General features: G+C 39.2%; 2 protein-coding genes across 3 annotated transcripts; both read right to left on the bottom strand.

Annotated features, from left to right (window-relative positions):
* Window positions 1-2,648: 2,648 nt before the first annotated feature.
* Window positions 2,649-8,062, bottom strand: LOC146491259 (protein wntless homolog). 2 transcript variants are annotated; one of them, XM_085151622.1, is made up of 12 exons: window positions 7,879-8,062; window positions 6,674-6,937; window positions 6,453-6,577; window positions 6,204-6,359; window positions 5,961-6,097; window positions 5,204-5,372; window positions 5,021-5,118; window positions 4,878-4,940; window positions 4,638-4,782; window positions 4,420-4,503; window positions 4,120-4,285; window positions 2,649-4,011 (listed from the first exon to the last, which is right to left on the bottom strand). In XM_085151622.1, the coding sequence occupies exons 1-12, from the start codon at window positions 8,060-8,062 to the stop codon at window positions 3,911-3,913; spliced, it is 1,692 nt and encodes a 563-aa protein (XP_085007748.1). In that variant the 3' UTR covers window positions 2,649-3,910. The 2 variants fall into 2 exon arrangements, with proteins under 2 accessions (XP_085007748.1, XP_085007747.1); XM_085151621.1 differs by having other exon boundaries at window positions 4,638-4,759; window positions 4,888-4,940.
* Window positions 8,063-8,186: 124 nt separating this feature from the next.
* On the bottom strand, window positions 8,187-11,424 carry dr1 (down-regulator of transcription 1). Its single transcript, XM_085151620.1, has 3 exons — window positions 10,536-11,424; window positions 10,250-10,413; window positions 8,187-9,377 (listed from the first exon to the last, which is right to left on the bottom strand). Exons 1-3 carry the CDS (start codon window positions 10,753-10,755, stop codon window positions 9,231-9,233), a joined length of 531 nt encoding a protein of 176 aa, XP_085007746.1. The 5' UTR covers window positions 10,756-11,424; the 3' UTR covers window positions 8,187-9,230.
* Window positions 11,425-11,730: the final 306 nt, after the last annotated feature.

Raw genomic sequence — 11,730 nt, 5'->3', positions numbered from 1 at the left:
GATTGTGCTACACCTGCACCTGAGATATTCAAAATGTAGAAATACAGGTGTCCACGTCCACGCTTCAAAATGATCCTGCACTTGCCATAAATATATTTTCAGTATGAAGTGCGGTTTTGTTCTGTTTTTTGTAATCTTGATAAATAAAAAATACAAATATTTTTCATTAGTCAGAAATAGTTTTTTTTCCCCTTTAATTTTCTCCTGATTGTCAATACCCAGAGAACAAAGTTCATATATATAAACTATGTATATATATATATATATATATATATATATATATATATATATATATATAACAACAAACACCCAGCACGCCCCTGCGGGCGGTTTATCCTTCAAGCTCGGGTCCTCTACCAGAGGCCTGGGAGCTTGAGGGTCCTGCGCAGTATCTTAGCTGTTTCCAGGACTGCGCTCTTCTGGACAGAGATCTCCGATGTTATTCCCGGGATCTGTTGGAGCCACTCGCCTAGCTTGGGAGTCACCGCACCTAGTGCTCCGATTACCACGGGGACCACCGATACCTTCACCCTCCACATCCTCTCGAGCTCTTCTCTGAGCCCTTGGTATTTGTCCAGCTTCTCGTGTTCCTTCTTTCTGATGTTGCTGTCATTCGGGACCGCTACATCGATCACTATGGAATATACATATATATATATATATATATATATATATATATATATATATATATACAGTGGGGCAAAAAAGTATTTAGTCAGCCACCGATTGTGCAAGTTCCCCCACTTAAAATGATGACAGAGGTCAGTAATTTGCACCAGAGGTACACTTCAACTGTGAGGGACAGAATGTGAAAAAAAAATCCATGAATTCACATGGTAGGATCTGTAAAGAATTTATTCGTAAATCAGGGTGGAAAATAAGTATTTGGTCATCTCAAACAAGGAAAATCCCTGGCTCTCACAGACCTGTAACGTCTTCTGTAAGAAGCTTTTCTGTCCCCCACTCGTTACCTGTATGAATGGCACCTGTTTGACCTCATCATCTGTATAAAAGACACCTGTCCACAGCCTCAACCAGTCAGACTCCAAACGCCGCCATGGCCAAGACCAAAGAGCTTTCGAAGGACACCAGGAAAAGAATTGTAGACCTGCACCAGACTGGGAAGAGTGAATCTACAATAGGCAAGCAGCTTGGTGTGAAAAAATCAGCTGTGGGAGCAATCATCAGAAAATGGAAGACATACAAGACCACTGATAATCTCCCTCGATCTGGGGCTCCACGCAAGATCTCATCCCGTGGGGTCAAAATGATCATGAGAACGGTGAGCAAAGATCCCAGAACCACACGGGGGGACCTGGTGAATGACCTGCAGAGAGTTGGGACCAAAGTAACAAAGGTCACCATCAGTAACACACTACAACGGCAGGGAATCAAATCCCGCAGTGCCAGACGTGTTCTGCTGCTGAAGCCAGTGCATGTCCAGGCCCGTCTGAAGTTTGCCAGAGAGCACATGGATGATACAGCAGAGGATTGGGAGAATGTCATGTGGTCAGATGAAACCAAAGTAGAACTTTTTGGTATAAACTTAACTCGTCGTGTTTGGAGGAAGAAGAATACTGAGTTGCATCCCAAGAACACCATACCTACTGTGAAGCATGGGGGTGGAAACATCATGCTATGGGGCTGTTTTTCTGCCAAGGGGACAGGACGACTGATCCGTGTTAAGGACAGAATGAATGGGGCCAAGTATGGTGAGATTTTGAGCCAAAACCTCCTTCCATCAGTGAGAACTTTGAAGATGAAATGAGGCCGGGTCTTCCAACATGACAATGATCCAAAACACACCGCCCGGGCAACAAAGGAGTGGCTCCGTAAGAAGCATTTGAAAGTCCTGGAGTGGCCTAGCCAGTCTCCAGACCTCAACCCCATAGAAAATCTGTGGCGGGAGTTGAAAGTCCGTGTTGCTCGGCGACAGCCCCAAAACATCACTGCTCTTGAGAAGATCTGCATGGAGGAATGGGCCAAAATACCAGCTACTGTGTGTGCAAACCTGGTAAAGACCTATAGTAAACGTTTGACCTCTGTTATTGCCAACAAAGGTTATGTTACAAAGTATTGAGTTGTATTTTTGTTATTGACCAAATACTTATTTTCCACCCTGATTTACGAATAAATTCTTTACAAATCCTACCATGTGAATTCATGGATTTTTTTTTTTTTCACATTCTGTCTCTCACAGTTGAAGTGTACCTCTGGTGCAAATTACTGACCTCTGTCATCATTTTAAGTGGGGGAACTTGCACAATCGGTGGCTGACTAAATACTTTTTTGCCCCACTATATATATATATATATAGATATATAGATAGATATATAGATAGATATACATACATATCCAAGACATACCCGAAGCACTGGTAAACAAATCGACTAATTTTACTTATCTAGCTCAGTGGTGTCAAATTTAATTCATGGACTTCACAGAGCTTCATCTACTGACTTGACCAGTAAAACAACTGCATAATAATCTAAAAATGAATGAACCAAATAAACATTTTTAAAACTTCCCATTTCTTCTAGTATAGGTTTTAGCACATTTTGAAAACATTTACATTCCATAAAGCATCTTGCAGATGAACGGTCTGAGATGATGAAGAAAATTACATGCCATTCCAACAAAACGCCTCAGGGTTTTTTTCCACATTAAAGAAATGCTGTTATTGTAGATAAAGAGAGCTGTTAGCTGGACTCCTCGGGTTTTAACCACAATCAAGGAAGTAAATGTCTAAAGTTACAGATACAGTACTAGTAGTCTTTTACCTGGAATTTGCTCCATAAATAAAAACAAACAGGACAGTGGATGTACTGAAACACAAGCAGGAAATTTTCAGTGATATAATCAAATATTTGCTGGAAAAAACACATAATTTTTTTTTTTTTTTTTTTTTTTGGTTTATTTCTGGCAGGCCATGGGAAATATCTTAGACGTCTATAAAATGAACACTTCAGACTAATTTTCAGACTTTTCATCTGGTGGCTAGATGGGTCTGTTCTGGTGCTTTGGCCACATATTTGAGATCCCTGGTCTAGATGTATGATTTAATTCATTTGTTTGTTACCACCTTATGCTGCACCTCAGTCATGAAAGCTCATTCTTGCATAAAGTAATAAACGCCAGAAACATTCAGTAGCAAAGTAAGTTAAAATAAGCAATTTGAGCACTGTTTTATTAATAGAAAGCATATATATAATACTTTCACACAATGCTTTTTCACTATTTACATTTAAAAAAAATTAAAGCTGTATTTTGTACCTTGGTATTTATGTGTTTTAGACTGAATGTGCACAAAACCTGAAAAATTGTGAAGAAATGTTTAACTGTCCATGCACTTCGTTGAGCCATATACTGTATATATATAGTATTCAACCAAGTATTTAACAAAGGATTTAGATTTATTTTGGCATTTTGCAAAGATACAAAGATTGAAAAGATTGGCCACTTTTTCTTTTCATTAAAAATTTAAGGAAGCAAATCTACATTATAGGAGGTTGTAACAACATAGTCACATAAGGGGAGTCACAAGTTAACAAATTTCCTGTCATACCACGTAGAAGATGTCTGTTAGATAACAATAAGAACTTCGATTTATAGCATGCTTTAATTATTTTTCCCACGGTCACAAAGTTTAAAATAAGCAGCTTTTGGAGGCCTCTAAGGTCTGACCTTCCAGTGAATCTAACTTTGAATATTCAAGCTTTCCTCACTTTTCCTTATACTGTAGCTTCCTGTAGCTTTTGTTTTCCCCAGTCTGTTTACTTTCATTGTTAAAGGGTACAGTATTGTACAATGGCTCACTTGTACATTCAACAGTGTAAAAGACTCTGGCAAGTAACATCAAATTAAAAGATAACACACCACAAATGTCCTGAAACTAAAGCGAGCCCAGCAGCTATTCCTCAGCCACCTTCCCAGTGATCCTGTAGACCTCTGTTGGCCCCTGCTCTCCACAGGTCAGCTGTGTCTCTTGGCTCTCGGGCTTGTCCGTCATATCTGCAACATAATCTCAGATAAACACCTCCAGCATATTTACAAAGCAAATATCTCTCGCCATCAGTTCGCTAAACTGAATTCTGACCAAACAACAGAACTGTTATGCACCTGTGTGTTGAGTGTCTCCTGACTTCTTCCTGTTGTGCTTGTGTGAGGGGGCATAGAGGAAGATAATGGTAAAAACGTACAGGTTCCACATGCCATAGATTCCTGTAAGAAAAGCACTGTGGACTTGGAGAGTGTAGTCTCCCCAGTGCCAATGACCTTCGCTGACCTATTTGAAAAAATATGAATATTTGAAATCATTTTTAAGAAACCCAAACATGTCCAAATAACAAATCATAAACATATTTTAAAGAAGAACAAACTGCAATTAAAACTGCTGCTCCTTAGAAGGTTAAAACTTACTTGATTTAAGATGAAGAAGATGATGGTGAGAGCAGCACATGTGAGTGTTGCCAGCATTAAAAATTTAAACCTGAAAATAATACCCTGGGGGGTGAGGGGGAAAGCACACCTACAGTCAGTAAAGTAAGTAGAATTTCTGCATAATCTAGTGTATGAAAAGCTTTTTCTTTTTGTCAAATTCACTACTTTTCTTTTGTGATTTTGATATAAAATTAAACCTTATAGCGCAGTCTCCGAGTCTCTGGCATTGTAGGAAGCTGTTGCATTTTCCCACTAATGGTTCTGAACACACAGTGCACCATGCGACACAGGGAGAAGAAATAAAGGCAAACAGAAATCCCTGCCACAATAATGAAGGTAATATGTGGTTTCAGATAAGAAAAAAAGCTTGGATGTTAATGGTAGCCTGACTGCTAAATTACTTTTTTATAATAAAGAAGAGATATTTGAAGGATACTGCAACCTTACTCCTGGATTCTGATGCCCACACACTGTAGAATGGATTGCTCAAACGAACCCCCCTTCGGTAAGAGAGAAAACAACTTACTTTTTTTTTTTTATTAAATCCACACTAATAACACAAAAAATGAAAAACATTTACCTTTCACTCAGGTCAAATATGAGAAGAACACAAGATCCAAACACCACAAGCCCAACTTGCCACCAATAAACTGAGAGGAGATTCCTCTGACGTTGGTCCTGGTGATTTAATGAATCAAAGAATAAGTAACAACTGGCAGGAAAGTGCAGAGAAATGTGCAACAGCAAAGAAAGACCTGCTAACCATGAGGTGTTCACCACAGAAGATGATCCAGAAACAGAAGAGTACAGAGTATAAGGCGCCCTGCTGGGCATCTTCAAACAGCAGCATCCATGTCCACTCAAAGCCCATGGACAGCCACTCCACCGGCATGTCCAGGAAGGCCATTGAGATGCCCAGAGCAAAAATCACCCTGAGCAGGACAAATACATCAGTGAAAGAAACACTTACATCCACTCTAACAGACAAATAACTCCTTCTGCTCTATTGCAAATGGAGCAATGACCTAGCTCTAGGCAATCATGCACTTTAGATCAAACACTTTTCATTTCCTCTGCTTGGAAATGCTCCACAGAAGTAAGTTGGACTTCTGAAAAACAAGCTCTTAAAAGTACGCCAGAAGGTTTACTTGCAGTTTTAAGTTCTCATCGAGTATAAAAGAGCCAGGAGCTACTTACAAGTAGCTGTATTGTATAACTTCACTCTACCTTTTAAATAAGATGATTTTGTTTCAGTCTGCAATAAAATCTCAATAAAATCAGTCCGCAGAGGCAGCAATCGCAACCTAAAGTGCTCAAAATTAAATATTCTTATTCTTATTAGTGGTTGTAGGAGCAGTAGTAGTAATATTATTATTATTATTATTATTACATTGTTTTTTATCATTTGAGAAATTATTAAAATTCAACTCAGTATTCTGACATAAAATTCATAAATATACTTAAATGTTAAAATGTCACTCTTAATCTCTCTTTCCACATGCAGGCTAGCCAAAACATACTTTTCCAAAAGGACCGGAGGTCTTGCCAAGAGCCGAATCCTGTACCAGTACCAAACTGTAGCCACTGATATCCAGGGACTGAACACAGTCTTCATGCTGATCCACACTTTGGTGAAGCCTCCATTCTGGTGGATGCCCTGAGGAAGAGAAGGGTCATAAGATGTCAGAGTGCAAAATTTTTAGCCTTTGGAGATTAATTCAAACACAACATAACTGAAGTTAACGTGTAGAAATTATACTCACCACTACATGGATGTCCTTTATTTCCCCGATGCCAACGTTCATTGTGTCATTCACTGGCAAACGCAGGTTCATTAAAAAATATTTGTGGGCTACACTTCCCAGCTCCATGAATGGTATTGGGTCACAGTGATAAAAGCGCCCTTCGTTTTCATACGTCTGGAAAAAAAACACTGAGTTTTTCTTCACCTAGCAGAGAAAAATGTAACATTTTTTCATTTCTGTGTATAACATGGAGTCATGCAGGTTTACCTTGGATACTGCAAATGTGCACCTGAGTGGCCTTTGCTCCACCGAGTGAAATTTTGTGGTCCACTCAGACGTCATGTCATCCCTGTATGCCAGACGGGCATCGATAGTGATGACCACATCATCTTCTACACAGGCAGGAAAATTGCTCATTTTATTAGAAACCCACTGTAACTAGGAAACTACTATTTACATTTCTGACAAAGACAAGACACACGTCTTACCAATCTGATTTATCATTTTGAATGCAATGTCAAACTGCAGAACAGCCAGCATGTATTGAAACCACGGACTCATTTCAGTGTTGGGTAGTGGTACATGCACGGCAAAAACAATGTCGTTGGCATCAAGCGTTTTTGCCAAAGGGTCGTCAAAACTGTGGACCTGCTGGCATCGATTTGAGCCCCATGGCATGAGCCAAGCACGTGTCCTGTGGAAATTGATGCATTTGGTGGCCAAGTAGCTGATTGCAGTGGTAGGACTGGGAGCTATCATAAAAGAAATCAGATATATATTATGAAAAAAGACAGACTAAAGCTTAATCATTAAGAGCATTGGGAAAATCTGTTTTTCAGAGCGCTTCCAACACAAAAAATAATGTTAATTAGACTTCATTTTCCTAAAATTGAAATCATTGAGGGCTATCCTGCATTTACAATTAAGCTGAGTAGCTCAAAAGCACACAAACAATAAAAAATATACAGTATGTGCAAAGAAACTCAATGCAAAAACTATAAATATGATTAAATAAGGAAACTCTACAAGATAAAAGATGCAAAACTGCTCACCCAGGTGTAGAAACAAGCTAAACTGCTTGCAATCAAGAATTTAAATTAAATGTTTAGTTTTTAGAATACATTGTACATTTATTATAAACAATTCATGCAGATCTTCCAGTCTCAGTAAAAACTTCAATATAGAGCCCACGACCTATGCTGTAACATCTAGCATGTAGTTCTTCTGATTTTGGGGTGTAATTACCAGAACTTAAAATTACTTACTGGTTCCTAAAGATAATTAAAATATATGTAACTGAAAGTGAAAAAAGTGAGACAAATTATACTGTAATCATTTTTGGCAGAGACATGCCTGTACACCACAACACCAAATCCAGCTTGATTTATTTATTTTCTATAAAATACTAGTAATTTAGTTCCATTTCTAAAAGTTAAATGACACTTTGAACGAAAAATAAAAATAAGAAACTTGGTACAAATTTGAAAACAGTGAGGAAATAATTGAGAACATTAAAGGAATGTCACCAGCTTTCATTGGCTGGCTGAGTAGAATCTGCAGTGCAGTAACATATAAGCCCATCTAAATGCACATAACAAAGATTGAATAAGATAAATTACTCCAAATAATTATTAGAAAACATTATTATTTGCAAAAAATTTAAAAATATGTTTTAAAAAAACCATCTACTTACATATTAATGCTCCAACCAAGATGGAAAATATTTGGAATAATAAAATGAAGATAACAAATAAAACCAACTTTTTAGTGCTCATCTTCTCTATGATCGCTCCTGCCATTTGTAAGAAATATTTTGGGTAAAAAAATATAAAAAGAAAGTGTTGTTCAGACAAGCCGAGTGCTCCACTGAAGCTCATCTACCTGCTCACACACATCTGACTCTCATATGGGATACGCCAGACATCAGGCTCAAACAGAGCGTGTGCAGAAGGGACAGGAGGTGGAATCATTAGGCATTAAAAAGATCAGAGAACACTGGTCTATAAAACATGATTCCTTTATTGCTTAAAGAATACAACTTTGTAGTATAGGCAAGTGAATGTGTATCACAACTAGGTTACTTATCTTTACACTGAGGATTGACCACAGTCACAATGCAAATGTTTGATACTGCACCCAAGGAAAAGGGAAATAACAAATCTGGCCTCGATATCAAAGCGTTTTACAAAGTTATAGGTTAATAATATTTAACATTATTCACACTGATCTGGAGTCAGCAATGAGAATCACAGTAGCACCTACACCTTAAAAAGAAAACAAAACACGAACTCTGGGCTGTTAGTCTATCTTTGGTTCTATCAGACAAAAATATTCAGTTTTTCAAAAGGTGCAGCTAAGAACCAATACTGTGTGTAGTTCAAGGTAGAAAGGAAACAACGTTTCTGAATAAGCTAAAACAGAAATGTATTTTTCATTATCTAATAGTACAATTTCAATATTCACGCCCCTCAATCCTTCCACTGTCGAACAAATAACTCCACAGAGGGGTAAAGAAAACCCTTTTTGACAAAATGGCAAAGACAAGAGAAGAGGAATTAGATGCTCTGGAGTCGTCAGGAGCGATTCGCCAACACCACTGATTGTTATCTAGCACTATGGTTGACATAAACAAGCTAGTTGGTGCAGTATCTGAAAGAGCAAACACCTGCTGCACCATTACCAAACTTCAGTGAAATGTGCCTTCAGTGCATCCACAGTACATCCAGAAATCTACAAATTACTCACAACATAACATCAAGACATAATTAAACGGAAGTAACTTAAAAAAAAAAGGGGGGGGGGGATAATCCAAATTTTATTAACAGCTTTTCAAACCAAACAAATTTCAGGTTCTGGTATCATCATGTTGACATCCCCCTCCAACTCCATCTCCACTGTCGATACCAAATGTGCATTTTCCTTGTGTCACTGATGTGCACCAGCGGTCAAACACATCTCAAGTCTCTGTCAACAACAGCACTGGGAGGTTTGCCCGCCAACACTGTCCCAGGAAGGGATTCGGACAAGCTGAACGGTATCCTGGGATCATATGTCATCCTCTTCATCTTCATCCTGAGAGGAACCGGCCTGTTGGGCAGCAGTGGCAGATGCTGCCGCCATCTGTGCCTGCTGGGCGGCCTGCTGCATCTGCAACCATTCCTGCTGAGCGAGTTCTGCCTGCTGCTGTCGCGCCTTCACAAACACATGAGAGGCATGAGACAGGCGAAGGTGAATGAGGATTATATCAGGCAATTAGAGAAGCTCATGGTGGTGATATCTGATATCTAATTAGAACTTGAATATTTTAAGACACTTTCGTTTTATATGTCACTGCAGCACTGAACATTGAAAAAAATTAAAATAAAGTTTCTGCAACATATTACTATCGCTGAATTATACTTGCTTATACTTGTTTCTAGAAAAGGATTGAGTTAATAATTAGCAAAGTACTGCTGAAAGTTAACTAAATGGATCTGTCATGCATTACTGAACAGTATCGTGCAAATAATGTACCTCAAGTGGTTGTGTATAACAGCCACTAAGCACACAGATGATTTAAATCGGACATGGCTTTGTTGTATTTCTCCCTAAAGGCTTACTCATTTCCTAAGGAACTTAGCCCAAAACAAAAGACCAATCACAAAAGACCTACTTCATAAAAACTCAGATCTCTACATAATGTGAAGTTCTGGTCCAATAATTTTGTTTATTATAATATTTCTGAGCAATCATAGTTGTGCTGGTTTGTTTAATTATTTTTTAGAACACGGTGTGGCAGCAATAAATTCACATTTTCAATTCCACTGTTTTCACAGGCTCTGAAAGCAGCACAGAATGGTTTCCTCTAGTCAGAACAGCTATGCTCAGTTCAGTGGCTGTTGGAAGCACCTGGACATTTTCTAACAGTTGTTTTTTATCATTTTATTATGTCTTTGCTGTTTTTTAAACCTGATTTTTAAATGCCCCTCAGGGTTAGACTAAATGACCTGGTGTGGAAGTCAGTTCCCTGAGCTGAATTATGTGAATTTGTACTGTTTCTTGTGTCGCCTCTCTCAAAATCATACCTTTGCAAACAATTCCTGTTGTTGCCTGAGGAGCTCTTCTTCAGGGATGCCCAGGTTCTCCAGTCTCGAGCTGGCCTTTCTCCTCTTCAGAGCAACAGTTTTACACTCCTGCAGGACGTCTTTCACCTCCGTGATGTACGATGCGAAACCGAGGCTCTCGAGCGCTGCGGTGCGAAAGCAGGAGGCGAAAGTGTTTTAATTACTCTCTGTGGTTTAAGGCTCATTACATGGTGCTGCACACATACACACATCTTTCAGGGTACAGGGAAAACAAAGCTGGACTCACCGTTGATGACATGCTCTGGGGAAATGGTTTTCTTCTCCGACTTGTTGCATATATCATTGGCTTCTGAGGATATGAGGTGGATGAACTCTGTGCAGCAGTTAACCACAAGCTCCCTGGCATCATTGGCCACCCGTACATTGGGGAGAGTTTCTTTAATCATTTTGTTGATAGCTGCTCTCGGGATGGTGAGGTCGTCGTCATTTCCAGAGGAAGAAGCCATCGTGGCAGTCGACGGGACAGAAACCAGGAAAAAAGAAAGAGAAACTCCGATACTCGACGGAAGGAAACTGTTACGAGGCCTTCTCGGGTCGGCAGAATTAAAATATAACGGTCAGGTCAAGACAACGTCAACGCAGAGTTAAATGTCATATAGGAGAGTGACGTTCCTCCAGGTTAGCCGGCTAGCTTAGCTAGTAGCTAATAGTTGAAACAATTTCCGCAGAGTGGAGCCTTTGTGCGGAATGTGGTAGAAAATAAACCGTTAGAAAACGCTAAAGCACGTACACCATAAAAGAAGACAAAACGTTAATACTGTGTGGAAAGTGCTTAGCTAGCTAGCAGCCAGGCTAGCTACTAGCTGTGGTCCCTGTCGCCAGAAAGCCGCAACGCAAAAGACAAGTGAAAGCGGAGAGCATGGCTACCGCTAGGCTAACAATGAAGTGCCTCCCGCATGGCTAAACAGTTAGCTGCATAAACACAGAAACAGGACACACGTGCCACAACACTGCTTGTTGTTCTACCCTGCATCGAGAGATGATTTGGACATTTTAGATAAGCAAAAACATGGTATCGATTCGTTTATACGTTTGAAATGTGGGCAACATTAGCTTAATTCAGTCCGGATACAACGTCAAACAAAGAGCCGGATACCGTTCTTCTTCTTTGGTGTTTAAAACCTGTCTGAATCGCATTGCTGTGGCCTTGTGGTATTTGTCGTCCATTACTGCCCTTAGAAGATATGTTTGGAGAATTAATACAGATGGTGGAAAAACATCGAGATCAAAACAAATAAACTTATTATGTACTTTCTTACATTATCTATATATTTTGATGGTAGTTAATATTTCGTATACAGTCAGAGGCCCTAATCCCATATGCACCTCACATCCAAAACATAAAAGATGAGGCCAATCCATAGCTGATTGTGTGAGTTTTATATCCAGGTATGTTTTTACTACATTATCTTAAAAACATG

This window comes from Neolamprologus multifasciatus, chromosome 23 (genome assembly GCF_963576455.1).
Source record: "Neolamprologus multifasciatus chromosome 23, fNeoMul1.2, whole genome shotgun sequence".
Lineage (NCBI taxonomy): Eukaryota > Metazoa > Chordata > Actinopteri > Cichliformes > Cichlidae > Neolamprologus > Neolamprologus multifasciatus.
The sequence above is the reverse complement of the archived record's forward strand: the minus strand, read 5'-3'. Positions and strand labels throughout refer to the sequence as shown.

What these genes read in the sequence shown, in the direction of transcription:
- LOC146491259 (XM_085151622.1), bottom strand. Translation starts at nt 8,062, where the DNA reads ATGAGCTTCAGTGGAGCACTCGGCTTGTCTGAACAACACTTTCTTTTT. An exon ending in CAAAATGATAAATCAGATTG is followed by an intron (nt 6,578 to 6,673) that starts GTAAGACGTGTG and finishes CTGCCTGTGTAG; the next exon opens with AAGATGATGTGGTCATCACT. An exon ending in ATATTTGACCTGAGTGAAAG is followed by an intron (nt 4,941 to 5,020) that starts GTAAATGTTTTT and finishes CTCTTACCGAAG; the next exon opens with GGGGGTTCGTTTGAGCAATC.
- dr1 (XM_085151620.1), bottom strand. Translation starts at nt 10,755, where the DNA reads ATGGCTTCTTCCTCTGGAAATGACGACGACCTCACCATCCCGAGAGCA. An exon ending in CCCAGAGCATGTCATCAACG is followed by an intron (nt 10,414 to 10,535) that starts GTGAGTCCAGCT and finishes TTCGCACCGCAG; the next exon opens with CGCTCGAGAGCCTCGGTTTC. An exon ending in AACAGGAATTGTTTGCAAAG is followed by an intron (nt 9,378 to 10,249) that starts GTATGATTTTGA and finishes GTGTTTGTGAAG; the next exon opens with GCGCGACAGCAGCAGGCAGA.